The sequence below is a fragment of the Dermacentor silvarum genome, chromosome 1 (genome assembly GCF_013339745.2).
Source record: "Dermacentor silvarum isolate Dsil-2018 chromosome 1, BIME_Dsil_1.4, whole genome shotgun sequence".
NCBI lineage: Eukaryota > Metazoa > Arthropoda > Arachnida > Ixodida > Ixodidae > Dermacentor > Dermacentor silvarum.
In genome coordinates, this window is record NC_051154.1 from 101,838,256 (window position 1) to 101,858,970 (window position 20,715).

Genomic DNA, 20,715 nt, shown 5'->3' on the forward strand with positions numbered 1-20,715 from the left:
GTCTTGCTTTATGTTATATGCTTGTCTGTCTCTGCTGGAGCAGACTGGTTATAAGCAGGAATGCATTTGCATGTGCACATACTACCACATTAATTTCACATCTGGGTGCATACACGACGGCTGGTCACTGACTTGCACATGTTGTCCAAGTTCACTCACTAGGAGGCACGAGGTGTTGTGAGGAGCACTGTATTCTTCATGTTACATTAACGTGCCTGGTTTTTACGCCTACATTTAAATATGATTACTGAGAACAGAACGCACTCTGAGCACATATGCCGGCGCAAGGTAACAACGTCTGCAAGTCTTTCCAATTTAAGCGTCGAGTGCAATACCAAACTTCCAGAAAATGACTTTTTTATTAGGCATCAATACTTGGTGCTGGGCTAGTTGGTTCATCTTATTACGCAATGTTAAGATGCAACCGAGGGTGGAAAAAAGTTCAGGACAGAAAAGAGTGTTTTTTCCTTGGTTGCATCTTAACGTTGCGTAATTCATTTGGCATGTATGTGATCATGGTTCGTGCCACTTGAATAACATGAATGCCTGGATTTAAGTAGCACTGAAGTGTGTAACACTTCTTAGACCTAGCGTTTTAGTATAAACGCTCATTCTGATCCGTGCATATGCTGTGAAGAAATACGTGCACTCATCCATTGCCCTGCCCTACTATGTTGATATTAACAATTCCAGTATAGTTCCCCATATTTGCATAATGTACATCACATAACATCTAGAGTTTACTCGCGTTACGAACTTCATGCAGTAAGCTTTCTATATGGCTTTCATGCATTATGAAAAGGCATTTGATTCAGTAGAGATACCAGCAGTCATAGAGGCATTGCGTAATCAAGGAGTACAGGAGGCATATGTGAATATCTTGGCAAATATCTACAAAAGTTCCACAGCTACCTTGGTTCTCCACAAGAAAAGTAGAAAGTTACCTATCAAGAAAGGGGTCAAGCAAGAAGACACAATCTCTCCAATGCTATTCACTGCATGCTTAGAAGAAGTATTCAAGCTCTTCGACTGGGAAGGCTTAGGAGTGAGGATCAACGGCGAATATCTCGGCAACCTTCGGTTTGCAGATGACATTGTCCTATTCAGCAACAATGAGGACGAATTGCAACAAATGATTGAGGACCTTAACCGAGTAAGTGTAAGAGTAGGGTTGAAGATTAATATGCAGAAGACAAAGATAATGTTCAATAGCTTGGCAAGGGAACAAGAATTCAGGATCGCCAGTCAGCCTCTAGAGTCTGTATAAAGAAGTATGTTTATCTAGGTCAATTGTTGCAACGATTCAGACGATGACGTGTAGTGCAATGTTTTGCCATGCTTTCCACATCTTGAGTCATTCCAGGCCAGTAAACAGCCTCTCGGGCTTTGCATGCTGACATACTGTGATGCCCAAGGTGAAGGTTTTCAAGGACTGATGGACAAGCAACAAATTTAACGACCAAGCAGAGACCTTGACAAAGCAGTCCTTCAGCCATGTGAAGTTCTTTGCAATACTAGAATCTGTGTGCTAACGGGTGCACTTTCTACTGCTCTGACCAGCTTAGTTGTACTTCATCACAAGCTAAAGTGTTGAATCAGCTGCTGTCTGCATATTGATGCGGTTTAGTGTTTCACTGGATGCCTGACAGACAAAGTCAGACATCCGCAGATAGTTTGTCCACTAAGGCTAATAGCAAGGGGACTCAGGAGAAAGCATCTAGGACATACACCAGCTGAATGTCGTATGGCTGCAGGCGAAGCAGTAGGCACTGTAATCTTGGTGTGACTGCATCAAATGGCTTTTAACAAGACTCGCAAGAGGCCGGTGATCAGTTTGAACTTCAAATGGTCTCCCGTAGAGGTAGTTACATCACCGTATGCACACTGGTCGGCTTGTCTTGTCATCGTGTGCACAAATTCTTCAAACATTGGGCCAGGTGCTTGTCGCATGTTACAGAAAATGAACGAGGCATGCGTTGCATTCAAATACCTTGGGAAGTGCTGATCAAACAGCATGATGACATTGGTGAACTTTGGCTTCTGGTCTAAGAAAGTGAACCCTTGTTATTTGGTCATAAGCTCTCGACCACCAATTAGAAGTAAAAGCACCACGCACATGTAGCCGTCTTCTTTGTCATATATAATGGCCAATGGCCTGTTGATATAGCAGGGATTTGTCCTTCCACTCGGTCCAGGCTGGTGTCATATTTTTGTAAAAGCAGTGTTGTCCTTTCCTATAAATATGCCAGAATGAATGTGTTAGTGCTATTGTGCTATGACAGAGAATGTGCTTGACCAATAGTTCTCTGCATTTAGTATAGAGATATGTTTGTACCGATTTCTAGCATGAGTCTTGCTTACTAATATTTACATATGTCCCTGCAATTTTATCTTTTTTCTCAGCCTTCAGCAGACAGTCATAAATTTGTATTGTAGTCATTGACAAGTGTTGTTTACTTTAAATTGTCATTTTTACACATGTACTTGCCATTCCTGTTACATCTAGAATTTTGTTATCTCTCATAAGGGGATAGCGCCCTAAAGGACCCTAATAAAGTTTTTCATCCATCCATCCATCATAAGGGGATATGTGTGCTGTACTAAAGCTGAAAAAAGGTTTTATTGGTATTTGTATTTGCATGCAAAGACAAATTTATTTTACATTACTCTTATAAAAGTGATATTGATTAGGACACAGACAAAAATACATGTGACATATTAGATGCTCTGAAAAAGCCATTTTATATTGAGAAATCCCTCTTTGCAATGAGCCTGGCATTTATGAGCGTACCTGCTGCACCATCATATTGGCAGTAATGAAACAGAGAAACGACAGATTCACCAGATGCACATTGAGTGTAGTGGTTGTTGAAAGTGCAAAGTGTCATACTATAGCACTTCACATCATTTAAAGGATGCAATCATTGTCCAAATAACTGTTTTGCCTAAACCAAGAGCAAATTTGTGAGCTACCTAAAGGCACGGTATTCTCATTGATTATGACTGGAAATTAGCTGAAGTTAGCTATTCCATGCGTCTGCTCAGGAACTGGTGCCTCTGTGCAGGAGTCCTGACTCTGCTGCAGCAGACCGAATGATTCGGCACAGTCACAACTTGCATCTATCTTTCACCCTGCAGACTCCGATAGGTGTTGTCGCTTATAGTCTTAAATGAATATTTGACAATTTGTCTAGCGAGTTCTTCAATCAAAAATCAAATACAAATTGAATAGCAAAGACTATTTGATTCATATTAAAAATTTCGAATGTTCACATACCCGTACCTGAACCACAAGAAACTGTCGTCAAAGCACACACAAAAGCATTTGATGTGAGATTTTGTCTAATGTGACAAGGGAGTTATTAAAGTTCTTTCTCCTTCTTACTTTGCTGTTATGTACTTTCAAATTTTGAAGCTATTTTTCAGCTTCAAAATTAAGGAACAAGCTGCTAACAAATTCGTTGCCCTGGAAGTCAATAAGCAATGTGAAAACTTTGCAGATGCGATGATGCACCTCTTTGCAAGTTTTTTGATGATGATCTAGCTGTTTGTTGAAATTTCTTCTTTTTCTTTCTACTGTCCCACATACCATATGAGTTCTGGCTTACAAAAAAATAAAAATTTGGCAGAGACATTTAAGATTGCTTAGTGTGGGAATGTGAAAGCATTGTAGTCGCTTTTGTGGAATGTTTTCACTTTGGTAATCATCCGCATGTCGTCGTGCATGTTATAAACCTGCACGGTGTTCTTTCGTAGACATGATGGCGGTGGTACACCTCATACACTCATGTTTTGGCGTCGAGAGTGCTGTTTCCTGTCATGTATGTGGCCCCTACCCACTATAGGGGATTGGCCGAGAATCGGATACGCAGAGCACAGCGGTGTCATTTCGTGTTGAAGGATTGTTAGCACAGATAGAAGGACGATGATGACGGTGACCTGCACACCATCAAAAATGTTGCATTGGCTTTTGCATATAGGGAAGACACGATGCTGCATTGTATTGAGAAATTTGATGTCAGTCTGAGCATTTCTTGATGTGTTTTTACTCTTTGTGTTGTCGGCCATTTTTGGTACCATGTTTTCGTCACGCCGCCACCGGATTTTCGCGAAATGTCATGAAATCTGTAAGAACAAATATGCAACAAGATGGCCCAGGAACAGAAGACTCCACCTTTCCACCTCTGGAAGTAGAATATTAACAACTATTTAAGTAAATGCTGCATGACTAGGAATTGAGGTGGGAATCATTATGTAAATTAAGAGATCAAAACAACTTAAGGACCTCTGCTCATACATTTGCCGACAGCTGTTGCACGTAATACGGGAGCGACAAAAAAAATGGAAGGCCACTTTGCACATGTCGCAAAATTCCCAACTGCTTCCAACGAGCATTGCACAATTAGCATATTTTGTTCCTTTATTTGATCATTCAGAGAGGCACGATTGCAAAACGCAGTATTGCATAATACTGTTTGTGTTGCTCGATCTGGCTGCACCAATTGACACTTTGTGTTACGTGGTATGAAGCGGGTTGAGGTGTGAAAGGAGTGAGCTCCATGGGTAAATAGCTTCGCGCAAGTGACAAAGTGACATTGATGACAATTTCGCAAAACCTTGTACCTTCGCAACTCGACAGCTTACTGTGCAACACTTGCACTGAGTTTTTAATAACCTGGACAAGTTTATCCACAGACAAAAAGGCCGCAAAATGATTCATGCAAGCTGGTGCAAGTGGCCCCTAGATCCTTCTAGAGCGCAGCTTAGGCGCCCGTTCCAGCGGTGAGCCTCGTAAACGAGCACAACGAAGGATGAGAGTGAACGCGGAGCGCAGCGGGCGATGAATGACGGCGATAGTGAAGAGAGCGCGAGGAGGATGGTATGGCGGAAGCGTCGGAAGGTGTAGTGCCGCTCAAGACGGACTCTGCGGTGACGATGGCTACGCGATGGCGCCAGAGTAGCGCGCGTCGTAGAGTAGCGCGTGTCGTCATGTTTACCAAAGCGCTGTATGAGCGGAGGTCTGTCTGCGGCGGCTGCTGTCAACGTTTTAGTTGGCTGCTGTGAATCACGCCCGCGTGTCACCCCCGCGCTGCTTCTCGCGATCTCCCGGTCAACGAGGCAGTCGCGCCTCGCTTCGCCCCGTTTGGAACGTGCCGCACGAGACAGATTGTCCGCGCCAGCCAATATATCGCGAAATGAAAACACATATAGAGCTGCGCTAAAATTTCGCATTAGGGACTATCGTAATCGTCGGATTTTTTTGTCACTGCAAACGTCGTACAGTTTCAGTTTCGATGTGTGTTCAGAAAATTTAGAGTTTAAGAAGATTTAATCCAACATACCAAAAAGCTACCCGCAGCTCTACTTAAGAAATGCTAAGGTTTAATATTTTATTCTGTTAGAGTGCATTTGTTGAATAAGTAAAATTGGACTTTATGACGTCATATTCACTCGTCTCGAATTTGCCGAGAAGAGACGCCATTATCGCGATATCGAGAAGGTACGTGATTTCGTTTGAGATTTTGCGGGGCGCTGACTGCTCGTTTCTGTTTGTGCCGCTCTCGCTGAAAGCGTTTGCTGCTTCTAAGAGCCTTCGATTTACGTGAACTTTTCAGTTGTGTCAACAAGATCATGGCGATTCATTTTAGGCCTCGGCCTCATGTTAACCCGCACACCTGGGCGCCCTTGCGGTTTGCGCTACTTATGGGAGGCGGCTCGTCTGCTGTTGCTGCTCTTCGTGTGTGTTGGCGCTCGTTGTCCTCGTCTTCATTGTGGACAGAACTGGCTCTCAATGTAGGCACCTTATGAACGCAGTGCTTGTTTTGTAGAAAAGGACTGTGAACGTGTTACTATTTAAAATACAAAGCATTTGCTTTACAACGTTGCCGCTGAGCTTATCAAACACCATGCTCGCGGTCCATCGTCGTATAATTTTTCGTGGGCGATCAGACTATCGCATGGCTCTGCTTCTCATTGTTCCGGCAGTTTCTTTATCTTTTAATGGATTAAACAGTGTGGCAGACGACAAAATAAAGCTGGGTGCATTCAATCTCCGTCCATTTCTGCTTGATGTCGTTTCCGAAGTACTTTTCATCGTGTATTGTAATTCGTTCTTAGTTTCGCCAAGGTGTAATGCAGTGCGGTTATAATCTCAATCTATAGTTCAATCTATAGACAAGCATTACTCCGTAATGCTTGTCTATAGATTTCTGCAACTGTCAAACGTGAGCAAAGTAGACAAAACATTTGTGTACAATGTGTCAACTTTCGTCAAAGCATGTGTGATTGTTTTTGTTGTCTGAGTGGTTGTGGCGCGTACCCTGCCACAACTACTCAGGTACTTAGAAGCGCAACATTTTAGAAATACTTTCGTTGTGTCGTCTCGGCGCGTGCTTTAAGTACGCCCGGAAGTGTACGCAGATGTGGTAAATATGACAAATTAATTGCACCACTAATTCATGTAAAATAATTTTTGTTTAGTTAACATTCACGAGAAACGATGTTTATTTTTCTTTCTAGGAGGATGGCGGACGACATTCCATCATTTCAACTGACAGTGAATGGTGATCATTACTTGCCTTTTCTAGTGTGTTTGAGGCGTGCGTGTCTGAAATGCATTTTTTTACACCAATGAGTAAATCAATTTAAAGTTCTTGCTGCCTTGCAAGGCTTCAAGCACTTTTTTTTTTTTTTTTTTTTTTTTTTTTTTTCAGAACGTATAAGAACCTTGGGCAGATATTCTAACATGACTGTGTTGAGTCTGCAGTGCTGATGACTATCCAAACTGTCACTCAGATTGTGAAACCTCTATTAGCTTGTGTATTTAATTTTTGGTTCAGAGTTAAATATATTTGCAGACAACACATATTACAGTGTGCAATAATGAAATAGTTGAACATGCTCTGCCTTGAAAAGATACTCCTTGAACAGGTATTAATGTGACAGAGGAATTATACCTTTACGTAAATTAGACCAAAGGACTGCAACAGTTGCTATTCTTACTGATTCCCTATCTGTATGCTCATCCCTTACCGCTACATGTGATTTGCCCATGCTAAAACTCTTTTACTTGCTAGTTCCTGTCCATGTGCAATGTGTTCATTTGATTTGGGTACCTGGTCATAAAGGTTTGTTTTTTAATGAAACTGCCGATTCACTGACAAAGATGTCACTTTACGGCTCAGTTCTTCCTATTCTACCAGTGACAGCACACGTCACGGCGGCTAGATTTTGAATGCGATCAATGAGAAAAGCCTTATCAAACCTAGTTCTGACTGCTTCTCTAGATTATAAGCACCTGGCATTTCCCTGGCGTAGCGAATCCTGTAACACAAAGATGCTTGAGGTTTCTCTCACCAAATTACGTTGCCGAATTCCCTCTCTGAATTTCTACTTACACAGGTCGGGGTTTGGTTCCCTCCCCCCTCTGCTCGTTTTGTAATGAGGAAGAGACCATGCTTGCTTGCTTGCTTGCTTGCTTGCCTTTAAAAGTGGCTCGTACCCACTATGGGGGATTGGCCAAGAATCGGGTGATTGAAGGAAAACAGTTATCGGAGTCTAATCAGCAATACTTTTGAAAATTTTTGAATGACGAAAGGAAATTATTCATATATAATTTAAGAATTTAGCAAGGAAATCGTCCTGATTCAATTATGTACCCCAAAACAGCTGCACCAACATCCCTATGACAGTGTCCGAGAGAACAGGCACCAAAAGATAGCATATTGGGTATCGTTAAATTTAATCCAGCACTGTTAAATTTTTCTTCTAAAGCATGCTTTCTTAATGAGGAAAAACGGCGGCATGACAGGAAGAAGTGTACATCACTTTCTTCTATCTCGTCGCTGCTTTATTATTGGAAATACCTTTTCGAAGACTTGGCCTGGACTTAACAGAACCTGCTATTCTTTCGTTCAGGGCCTCCACTTTGGGATTCAGCCACAGGGATGCTTGCTGTGCTGTTCAGACATTTCTTACAGAATCCAACCCAATTCCCTGCTAAATTCTGTATTTCTCCTTTTTTTTGTACTTTTAAATTATTACTCATTCAATATGACTTTCGTGATTTATTAATTCTACGCTATTAAATGCTATAGATATATCCATAGATATGCTGAAATTTATGCTCCATATTAATTTGGAATAATCCACCCATTTCTTGGCCAATCCCCTACCGTGGGTAGGAGCCACAGACGTGATAGGCAGCAACAACAACACTTGTTCATTATTCATGCAGTCTTTCACGACTTTAGGCTGGGAAGTTTCAGTGTTAGCAATGCTTTCAATGAGATTTGAAGAATTGCATATTGTAAGTGACTGAGTTTTGTGTTCAATAGCCTTGTAAAAAAACGGGAATTCGGGATTGCCAGTCAGGGGGGCCTCTAGAATCAGTACATGGTGTTGGGCTGCTGAGCACCAGGTCGTGGGATCGAATCCCTGCCACGGCGGCCGCATGCGAAAAACACTCGTGTACTTAGATTTAGGTGCACGTTAAAGAACCCCAGCTGGACCAAATTTCCGGAGTCCCCCACTATGGCGTGTCTCATAATCAGATTGTGGTTTTGGCACGTAAAACCCCATAATTAATTAGAATCAGTACAAGAGTATGTTTACCTAGGCCAGTTACAGGCAATCCTGATCATGAGAAGGAATTTTACATAAGAATGGGTGAAGTGGTAGGGCAGGCATTTACCAAGTCATGATGGGCAGCTTATTGCTATCCTTGGAAAAGTGTACAATCATTGCATTCTACTGGTACCATCATATGGGGCAGAAACTTGGAGGTTAACAAAGAAGCTTGAGATGGCAATGGAAAGAAAAATATGAGGTGTAACATTAACAGACAGAAAAACATTCCCTTTTGGTCCTGGTAAGGTATTTGGAATAAAACTTAAAAAGATAAAGACAGCAGTGTGCATTATAGAGTAAACAAGAGTAGCCGATATTCTAGTTGACATGGAAGAAATTGACTTTGCACTAGCCATGTAATGTGAAGAGTGGGTAACCAATCGTCTATTAGAGTTACAAAATGGTTGCCAAGAGAAAGGAAGCACAGTCAGGATGGCAGAGAGCTAGGTGGCGTGATGAAATTAGGAAATTTGTAGGCATAATATGGGGCCAGCTGGTGCAAGACGGGGGTAATTGGGGATCGCAGGGAGAGGCCTTCGTCCTGCAGTAGGCATAAATAGGCTGATGATAAGACTGAAACTGTATCAAAGTGAGCTTTTATAGGAGACGGTCACTTAGGTTGAAACATAGGGGAAATGCTTCTTGATTTGAAATCAACGCCCAATGCTGATTGTTATTTCATAGAAAATAAATGTAACGGGAATTTGTAAACATTACTGCTCTGCCATTTCTTTCTTTTTCAAATATAAAAAAAATGAAAACTCCATAGAAGATGAAAACAAATGGCCTGCGTATATTGTCTTGGAGAGCTATATTATTAGAAAATGTAACTGCATTGATAAGCAAAAAAAAAAAAAAAAAAAACATAATTGACGTTTAATAGATTGATACCTATATACAAAACATGCAGGAACCAGTCTGCTGTCATAACTGGTTTTGGACACAGCCTTATCGTCCTTGTTCTCTCACCTTTGCTGCTTGTTTAATATCATGTTTAGGAAAATGAGTGCCGCGACAGCAAAGCAGGAATAAAGAAGACATACAATGTTTCCTTGTCACAGCACTCTGTTTTTTCAATGATGAAATACCAACTAGGCTAACCATTCATTCATCATGTTTAGGATTCAGGGAGCCCGCAATCTAGTAAACACAGTCTGCTTAGGAGCAGGTGCTCATGTTCATGGGCACCTGCTTCTAAGGTATAAACTTGTGGAAACATTCTTTGTTGCATAGTTTGAAGACAAATAAGTCTTGCAGCATGTTTCATAGTGGCTGTATTTGTTTTAAGCTAGCCTTAAAATATGCTCTGTATTTCATGTTTTGGTTCCTGTTGGTAATGGCTCTGTGTCACTCTGCTAAGTTTTGAACTTTCTGTAAGATCCGCTGTGTGCGGCTGTCCATACGTCCCTAGGTCCTGTCAACCTTTCTGTGGCAGCTTTTTACCTGGGGGATCCTCAACTTTTGTGTTGAAAACAAAGCTGATTCTTCTTATGTGGCAGTTTTCTCGCACATGGGATGGACAAAACATGCAGCATCCTGCTGTAATGCAGCGTAATCGAATAATTGTGACATTATTCGTTGCCATCAGTTTAGGCATTGATTTTTCCGGAGAATGAAGTCCAAAGATGCTATCTCACACAGCATCTGCACTGGTGCTGCCATCTGGGTATGGTGCATTTGTGCATAAAGCACAGCACTTGGCTTTTTATTGGTTACCTGTGTGCAAGATGGATGTCACAAAGGCCTGTTTAATATCACATTTTCGTGTGGTCTACCTTGATGTTAATATGTAGACATTGAAAGTTGGCTGACTGCACTGTCTTTAAAGTCAAATTATGTATGCCCAGGGCAGTAGTCAATGTTAAGAAATGACTGACGGCATCAGGAGGTATTGGTGGGCTTATTGGTTGGCCATTATTGTTCTAAAGGCAGTGCACTTGTTGAAACATGGACAAACACTAAATCATCACACAAACACAAGGCTGCAATCCATGAGTGAACAATTATTCACTAGGACATTTTGGGTGTAAATTTTCATATTGGGACTGCCTTGACAGCAGGGGACAGCCTGCCAGGGCTGGTACTGGTGGACCAGATGACGGAACAGGCTGATAGCCCACCACTGCGGTTGGTGCCTGTTGGAGGTGGCCAGTTCCTGCTGGCCAAAATGGCTGGCCTGGCCCCTGATGAGGAGAACAGCCTGGCTGTCAGCACCACCACCCAAGATGACTTGGCAGTGGGTCTTTTTGACTGCTTCAGTAGCACAATGTTAATGTCAAGACGAGATGGGGTCTTTTGGGCAGTTTATGCTGAGAGGTGCAGTTCGTATGGTAATGCTTCGGAATCCACACTTGCTTTGTAGTACAAGACCAGCTCTGTTAAAGGAGTATTGACAGGACATTTCCAACTTTTTTTTTTCTCTTGAGATAAATCTTTTGGGCCTCGATACACTAGGAAAAAATTTAATGTCAATACTCCTTTAAGTTGGATTCTCTGAAAATGTGCAGACTTTGTGAATGCTTAGTTTCTTGGTTCAATGCACTTTTGTTAAGCCAAATTTGGAATTATATGACAAAGAAGCAGTGTTCTTCATTTAGCCTAAAGCAGATCGGATAACCTTCTAAAATTAAATAAATCATAAAGTCCTGCTGGTTGGAACATCAATGTGTTGACTTATGCCAATGCAATCTAATGTAACTGGTGCAACAAAATATGGTCTTTTTATGTGAAATAATGAAACTAGTAACAGTAACTTGTCAATTGTAGGTTTTGATACATCGAAGAATCCATTAAAAAAAGAAACATTGCATTTTGCAATGACATGTGGGAAGGCTATTCTATGCAGTAACAAAGAACAGCAGAAGACCTAAGCAGTCAAGGTAAAAAAAAAGGACTAAACTATGTGCGTGGACAGTGGCAAAGGTTTGAAGAATGGTGAATGCCATTTATTATTTGTCAGCAGAGTTCCCAACTGTGGGGCGATTACCTTGCCTGTTGGAATTTTCCTGCATTGTCTCTGCTTGTTAGAACTGTCCTACAATTTCTGAATAAAATGTGGTTCTTTTTTTCTAGCCTTTCATTTTTTAGAGATCGCGAAAGTAAATCCTAAAGAAAATTAAAAAATTGGGGGGTAAGCCGTGCCCACTTAACTAATCATATGACATGCCTAAATCTAATACTTGTTTTTAGTTTACCTACTCAGGAATTTGCAGCATAACAGGGGCAGATGATCCTTGTGCATAACTTCATCCAAGCCAGCACCATAGATATGAATGATGCAGATCCCTATGGACACACAAGTTTGCAGTCATTGAAGGAAGGTTATCTCTTGTCAAAGACTGCAAGCAATGTGTAGCCACATGCATTGAAGCTAGCAAGCAGGCTGAAGGGCACGACCTCCAAATTCTCTGCTAGTTGCTTTACGAGACTGCCGGTGTAGAGCTTAAAAACTGCCACCCTCTGGACTTTTTTTTCACGAAATTCATAGCATCAGCAATTGCTTCTTTTAGTTTGGAGGTCAGACTAAACCTGTTCATACTTCTGAAGCATTATCTTCACTTTTTACGTTATCCAGGGAGCATTGAACCAGAGTCGAGTCTGCAGCCTTCTTACTTTACTAGCTATGAGAAAGTCATTCAGGAAACAAAATCAATTGCGTCATTCTTGGCAAAAATCAGAGAGGTAATGACATATTATAAACATGCAAGAGTCGAGAAATATCTCTGCGTTAGCCCAATGCACTCCAGCATGAGTGATGTCAAAAAAAAAAAATAATAATAATAAGATAGGCAAGCTGGAAATCTGAACAGTGCAGTCCTTGTGAATCGCATTTTGCTGTGACTGACTGGAAGTTTTGTCAATATGAGTGTCGAGGGGGACAAAATAAATGGCATATTATCTCTTAAAAGAAAATGGGCTGAACAGAGACATCTGCTAGAGATTAGCAAAGATTAATTGTCAGGTATTTCTACTTTCGTGGTCTGTTCTGTATGGCCTTGCAGAACAGCACAATTTTGTAAATAAACAGATAATTATAATTTATTGGGCCTTGTGCTTTCTTACCATGCTCAAAAATTAATTGTATGTATTTCTGCCATTACTATTCTCAAAACATAGCCTCAGAAGATATTGCTTGTCAGCCTCTAGTTTCCTTGCTGGCGGATGCAAAACCTTACAGAGTTGCTGATGGTGTGAATTTTAGCTTTAAATGACTGCTTGATGAGCGTAGATGTGATATGTAAGTTACAGGAAACATTGTGAATTAAAAATTGTTGCTTCTTTTAACTATTTTGATTTTGGTCATTTATTTTGACAGTTTGTTATTTATTATTAGCATTTTTGTTATTTTTTAATCATGTAGTGAAGTATTTGAATGAAAATTTTATACATAGGCTCAAACGTACATCCAAGGCAAATGCTGCATAAGGTCATGCAGGGTTTCTTCATCCACTGCATAGGGTCTTTTTGAAAAATGGTTTGGCAACAATGTTTTTCACTCCATTTGATGCTGTTGTGGTGTTGCACAGAAGGTGTGAGGGCAGTGCTGATGGAGAGCACATGCAAAGTCATGCATTGTTATTGCTTCTAACACTTCATTTGCAAGATATGGCAACCAATCCCATAATTTTTTGAAATCCTGGTGCTATCGCAACTGTCCAATGTTTTAAAAATTTCTATAGCACTAAAATATGAACACTTTTGTGGATGACTAAAATATGAACACTTTTGTGGATGAATGTGGTCCGTGGCAAAACTGTTCTTCCTACCATGTGTTCCACAGACACAACTGGCAGAGCTGCAGGCTGAGGTTCTGCAGAGGCTAGAGGGGATCTCCAGCAAGCTGAGTGCAGTAGAGACCCGATACACCACTCTTGGTGACAAGATCCACAGTCTAACAGCAATGCTACGCACACCAACACCTGCTGCAAGCTCCGCCAGCACACCCTCAAGTGACACGAGGTGAGGCAGCAGTTATTTGCTGCCCTGTGTTTGAGTGACAGTAGCCTTGTCCACCATCACAACACACCCTGTATATAAGCGCAGGACAGCTCTATATCTCGCTGGGGCTGGAGGTAGAATACAAAATTATTGTATGCTAAGGTTTCACAGTTGCACATAAAAGGACCTCTGGTTGTTGGAAATTTCACAAGCCCTCCACCACTGCATTCCTAATACCCCAGGTGTAAAACCCCATGAGGACATATAATACCCAATCACTTATTACCGCTATTTTCTGCAGAGTACAAAAGTGGTGGGATGATCAGAAAGAAATAACTTCCAAGGTACTGGAAATTGGCTGGTTGCTGCAGATTGCCATGCGTTGATGGCGTTAGGTACAAGAATGGCCACATGCTGATATTTTGCACCATTTTTATTTTTGTATCACTATCCATTCTTGCATGTTTTACATGAATTTCAAATACTGTGCTGAAGTGTCCTGTCAGCCTATGATTGTAGCCTCTTGCACTACTCAGATATATTAAGTTTGCTGGCAACAGATGCAAGATGCTGTGTGAAAGTGCTATTTTCACTTCTGAGCAACCTTCCAGGGTTTTTTACCACAGTGACACATATTTAGCAGCTGTGCCCACTTGCTGATTACTAATGGTACCCTTGCCGATAGATGCCTTCAACTTTTATTTGTACCACTTGTTAGTGGTTGAATGGCAATGGCTTTGCTTACTGCTCATGGAATTAGCTTAGTTAACAAGTGTTGTTCAGTGTGCCTTCTTTCGGCACATTTAGTGATATAGGAGCCTGATGCATCTGTATTTTTGTAAATTTGTCTTGGAAGTCAGTCACAATTCGCAAGCTATTTTGTTGTTTATGAGATCTATAGAATGTGATGTACTCCTTGAGTTTTTTGCATAGTGTTTCTTGCTGTTCTCTGCGAGACTGAATGTAAATGGATACTGTATTAGAATAGCAAGATGGAGTGAATGTGAATTACTATGTTCTTGTTCAGAGCCTGTTAATGTTTTCAAACCAGCAATTATGTATGATTATTAAAGGAGCCCCGAAACATTTTTCCAACGATTCATAGTATGGCCCCACTTTTTAAGGACATCATCTCATAAATATCACGCCGCAAAAATTTTTCTAATCCTTTCAAATATAAGTGCAGTTATTGCACCCCTATGCAGCTTTCTCTCTCTTTTGGCTCCACTAGCACGCTGGAAGCTGGTGGAGAAGCCAAGGGGGCAAAGCCCTGGCCTAAAGTTAAGTGTCTCGGCTGCAAAAGGGCTCGTCTCGGCACCTCGTGGTGGCTGCGGTAGACAACGCTATGCAGCATGCTGCTGACATCTTGGAGGCCATGCACAGCAGCTGCAGCTATAAGCAAAGGTTGTGCGTAGACCGGCAGTACAAAGATGGAATATTTCTCTTGTCTTTTTGAGATTGCAGACATAAACAAGGTGTCCCAACCATCATGCACCAAACTTTAAAAATATGCAAATGCCACTTAGCTGGACAGAACCAAGGTAATGTTGTTTGCTGTCGCTTTGAGATACTCAGATTATTTTTTGCATTCTGGCCGATTATATATTTAGTTTTAATTAATTAATCAACTTCTAAAATATTATAATTAGATGAAAAGTGTCAATGAGAAAATTGTAGAGCGACATTCCCCGATGCTGCTTTCTGTTGCTCAATGCGTGCTACATAAAAGTGTTTTTCCGAGCATGAAAGAAGCCCACGAATACACGCAAAATTGCTGAGCGACTAGCCACTCAAGGCACTTTGCGTGTATTCGTGGGCTTCTTTCACGCTCGGAAAAACAGGTTTATGTAGCACGTATTGAGCAACAGAAAACTGCGTTGGGAGTTTTTCATGATGTTCACAGGGGCCTCTTGTGCAGATCGGCAACATTTTCTTACTATGTTCAAGAAGTGTTCAGGGCATTTTTAAGAAGTCTATGGGTACAGTAACAAAGCTCCATCATTTACAGGCTGCGAATACCTGGCTTACACTTTGTTGCTTGCATACTTTTGACACTTAGCCCCATAAGCACTTTATTATTCTCACCTAAAAGTGACTTTTTCTATGGCATATGTTTCAAACTTCCCTTTTTCTTCAAAACTCCTAAAGTATTTTCAACCAATTTACTTCATACTCTACGCATGCAAACCTAATTTACCTCTTCACTAAGCAATGTATATGTATTTGTCATTGCCGCAATTTTACGCTCGGAAACGAGGGAGCTGATTTATTTTACAGTACGTAAAAATCAACTCTTCTGCAAAGCAAAGTTCAGCACCCATTCATGTTTTTCACCCATTCTTCCACTGCTAAGGCAGGTCATGAAATGTGTGAAAGTTCATAAACCATGGAACAGTACACAGAGCTTTGCCACAGGGCTCGCACCAGGTCCTGATTTCCTTTCAAAACATTCTGCTAAAAGGCGCCCAAATAGCGTGATTTTAAAAACGTCATCCTTGAGCGCTGACAAAGCGCTGCCATCTATATACCAGAAGAAAACCTATGTGGATGCGTTCTTCATCCAGATCGCTTTGAAAATTGGAATATTGTGTGCTCAGCTCGTCCAAAGCACAGTTTTCAGTATCGTGTTGACAAGCTAGGCCCATCCAAAGTGCTTAAGGGTTAAATTATCATTTCTAAATGTAGCAAGTTTTTGGCTGTGAACACTCGCTACATTTCTATCCTTTCTAGTTTGTTGTACTGTTTTATCTCAAGGAAAACCAGAAGAGAGTGCGTCTTGAGATATGCTTATTAATGCCATAATGGATGTACAGGGTCGTCTACTGTTAGTACGAACATGGCACACCGTGGCCACGTACCGCGCTCTGCGGAGCACCAGCACACATGGTGCAGGCGCACAAGGGCTTGGAGGCAGGGCTTCGTGTTTGGTAAAGCACAGTGAGCTTTAGCAGATGACATAAAGCCCCGCCTTCAAACCTCTGTGCACCTGCGCCGCCTAGCTTAGATGCACGGCCATGCTGCGCCGTGTTCGTACAAAGAGTGGACGACTCTGTACGTTGTGTGATCTAAGGATAGAAGCTGGGAGTGCTTCTGGAGTGCTCATGCTTCTAGAGTGCTTCCTGGAGTGCTCGTACTGAAACTGCTTGCAGAAGCAGAAAATATACTTAAAGCGCTTGAGTATGTCAGTTTGTCAAATTAAGCAGAATTTTTCTAATACATCTGAAAATTCTGGCAATTTCATGCCATTTGAGCACTTTGTATCATACCTCATAGCATTGACACCGTCATTTCAAGCACGCTCAGCCACTTGAATGTATCAAACATTCTTTGCTTTTTAAAGTTGCCTGTGGATATCTTTACATACGTAAAAACTGGTTAACATCTTTAATTTTTTTTTTTGTTTCCGCTTCTCTTATTAATGTGCATCAGTGAGGGAAGGGTAAATTTGGATCATACTTTCAGCATCTGTACTGCAGAAGAAATCTTGGGAACTAGGCACAGTGGATTAACCGGTGGTACACCGTGGTCGGCCAAGTGTATGCAGGGTGTCTACCAACCGGGAAAACCGGGAAAACAGGGAATTCTCAGGGATTTTGAATATTCTGGAAAAACTCAGGGAAAACTCAGGGAATTTGTGCCTCTATCAGGGAAAATTACTCTAGGGATGGGCGAATATAGGATATTGTCGAATATTTCATTGAATAATTCTATGTTCGTTATTCGCTTCGATTCGAATTCATGGATTCAATATTTTCGAATTATTCAGCGGTCCCGAATAGGCAGCCAAAAGCCACGGACGGTTGGTGCAAATCTCGGAGGCTTTGCTTCACGTCATGGCTGCCATACATCAACCATAAATCTCGAAGGCTATATGTTTTTGCATTAAAGAGCCTGAAATGTGCGACGCAGAAGAGCAGAAACGGCGCTAGCGCACAACCGAAACGAAGTGGCGGAGTCCGCATGGCCATAGTCAGCAGCGGAAATCGTACGTGAATGACAGCAACGACGCAACGCTTCGTGCCTATTTGTGCCTTTATTGCGTTTACCGCCGCGCATAACAACGCGTTGGCCGCGGGATTTCATAGTCGCCACCCATCATCGCGTCGATAGCTGCCGCGGTTTCTTTCGCAGCGGTTTCGTTTAGTTTCGTTTTGACTCAATGCGCACGTCGGCCGCGTGCCTAAAGAGCTGCCTAGTGGCCAGTGGCGCAACGACGGGGGGGGGGGGGGGGGGGATTCGGGGGTTGCACCCCCCCCCCCTGAGGCCGACTTAACCCCCCCTTTTGTTTAACCCCTTTTCTTTCCTTACGCATTTGAGTGCTGCAACTAAGATGTAAGACGCGCAATCGTCTGCACACTCGCAAAAAGCGCATTTTTTGACAATTAATTTCCCGTGAAGAAATCGAAATTAGTGCTGTTTAGATGGTATTGACAAGCTGTCAACCCCCCCCCCCCCCCCCCCCCCCCCTGGCAGAGATACTGGGTGCGCTACTGCTAGTGGCCATCCATGATCGCATAGATAGCGACCGCGATTTCGTCTGAAGTTGTTGCAGTGAACGGTAGTTTCGTTCTGACTCGGTGCGTGTGTCGGCCGGGTATGGTCACACTAGCGGCAAGTTGCCGCGCGTCAGCGCCTTGCCGCGAAGTCCACCGTGGCAATCGCGTCTCGCCGCGCGGCAGCGCGATATGATCTCGCGCGCTCTCGGAACGCGGAATCACCGTGAGCGAAAAGGGTGCGATCGGACAGCGTCCAGAAATCCCTCTATAGAACCGCGAGAGACGACAATCGTCGATTGATACGCCGGCGGCGTATTTCTACTTCAGCCCCAGTACAGCGCTCGACCGCTGGCGCCGCGCTGCGCCGCTCGCGCGTACCATGTTTCTCGCCGCCGCCGTTGGAACGGAGGAGGCGTTGACGGAGAACACGCTGGTATTCTAGCCACCCTAACGCTGGGTTGGGGCTGACTAGCCTGCTGTTAGGGGATCGGTGGTATTCCTAAATAAACGCATCACTGTTTTGATGATCCAAATATAATCTCACTATCAGGGAGGGAGCAGTCTACCTGACTGGAGCAGTATTTTTTTATTTGGGGTGTTGCTACGCTGCGCTCCGCAACACCCCAACGACCGCCGCTTCGCGTCGGCGCCCGGCACCACGGCTGCCGCCGTGGCGCCGGGGTTCAAACGACCGCGCTGGCAAACAGACAGGAAAACAAAAGAAAAAGCGTGATAGAAAAAAAAATCGAACCAGGGCGGGATTCGAACCCGTGTACGCACAATCCCGAAGCGAGCGCCGCAACCACTCAGCCATACAGCCACACTTGCAAGGCCTGCAAGCATGCGAACCATATGATGATGATGATGATTTATTGGCATCCCCTTTGAAACGGGGTGGCGACGAATAGTCACCTAGCCTGCTTGATTTAATCAGGTATACTACACATGTTCTTTATCTCGCATTTTTGTATACCTTTTTCAAAAATTTAGCTTGTACCGCTGCCTATGATTTTAAGAGATCAGGTCGTATCCATCTTTTCCCTGCTTTTTTTCCACAGTACTCTAATCGTCTCTTGCTGATCTCTACGGCTGATCTGTTTATGTTTCCTTCCACTTTAAACCCAAGCGCTTCTGGGAGTTGCACGTTACCTACGGTTCTCGCTGGGTGGATCCCGTCGCATTCCATTAGGATGTGCTGAGTGGTCTCTGGATCTTTACTGCAGCATACACATGTCTCATCTAGTTCCGAATATTTGTTCCGATATGTTTTCGTCCTTAGGCAAACCGGCTCGAGCCTCAAATAGCAAGGCACTGCCCTTGTGTTATCGTACAGATTTTCCCTTCTAATTTCTTTCTTCTCATTCTTGTAAATCTCCATTGTCCTTTCGTTTCCATTCTTTGCATCCAATTCACGGTCTCTATTTCTCTCACTTTCTTTCTGATGACCCCTGGTTGTCTATTTACAGTTTCGATTATCCTGTACTTGGTTGCCAACTTCCTTGACCTCTTCCTCCATTCTGTGTCCACGCTTTTCATGTAGAGATACTTGTGCACTTTAGCCGCCCATTTATTTTCATCCATGTTCCTGAGCCTTTCTTCAAAACTAATTTTGCTTTGTGCTTCTCTGACTTCAAAAGAGGCCCAACCCATGTCTCCATGCACTGCCTCATTTGTCGTATTACCGTGTGCTCCCAAAGCCAACCGGCCTACTGATCTTTGGTTACTTCTAAACCCGCCAATATATCCGATTTTAAGCATATAATGGCATTTGCGAATGTTAGCGCTGGCACCATTACTCCTTTCCAGATTCCACGCACCACCTCATACTTATTGTGGCCCCACAGTGCTCTGTGTTTCATTAATGCTGCATTCCGCTTCCCCTTTATTTTCAGATTATCTTGGTGGTTGCTTGAGTAATTCTTTCCTTCGTTTATGTGTACGCCGAGGTACTTATATTGCTTCACTATGGGTATTACTTGCTGTTGAATTGACACCACGAAATTACTCGTGTGTTCATTAAAGATCATAATCCCTGATTTCTCTGTGCTAAACTTAAGGCCTAGATTGTCGCTGCGTTCCCACAGATATTCGCAAGTATCTGTAAATCTTTTTTATTGTCCGCTAGTAGCACAATGTCGTCTGCGTACATCAATCCAGGGATCTTCTGTTGCACCATTTGTCCATTACGCATGTAGGATAAATCAAAACCTAATTCGCTGTTTTCCAGTCGTCTTTCTATGCCCTTGACGTAAAGCGTGAACAACAATGGTGACAGAGGGCATCCTTGCTTCAATCCTTGGTGAATTCCCACCATTTCATTTCCTTTTCGACCTTCCCATGCCACTTGTACTTGGTTGTCTCGATATATCTCCCTCAGCAGCTCCACGAAATCGTCATCTATGCCTTCGTATTGAAGAATATCCCACAACAATTCCCTGTCTACGTTGTCATAAGCTCCTTTAATATCTAGAAATGCTACCCATAAAGGTCTTTTCTGAGCTACTGAAATCTCTATGCACTGAGTTAGTACAAACATATTGTCTTCTAAGCGTCTGCCTGGCCTGAACCCATTCTGTAGTTCCCCCAATACACCGTTTTCCTCCACCCACTTCGACAGTTCTACTTTTATGGCTTGCATTGCCATTCTATATAT

The 20,715-nt window shown here is 42.6% G+C and overlaps 1 protein-coding gene across 5 annotated transcripts in view; it reads left to right on the forward strand.

The window, feature by feature from the left end:
- Positions 1 to 4,086: 4,086 nt before the first annotated feature.
- LOC119433891 (protein BANP-like) overlaps positions 4,087 to 20,715 on the forward strand; it is a 42,336-nt gene continuing 25,707 nt past the window's right edge. For 2 of the 5 annotated variants that reach the window (XR_007468174.1, XM_049671729.1), the window contains exons 1-4: positions 5,507 to 5,793; positions 6,520 to 6,563; positions 10,686 to 10,864; positions 13,409 to 13,587. Coding sequence is in view for 4 of the 5 variants with exons in the window: in XM_049671729.1 (XP_049527686.1) it covers positions 5,660 to 5,793; positions 6,520 to 6,563; positions 10,686 to 10,864; positions 13,409 to 13,587 (536 nt within the window). In the remaining variant the exon portion in view is untranslated. The other 3 variants (XM_037701178.2, XM_049671731.1, XM_049671730.1) reach the window with 3 other exon arrangements.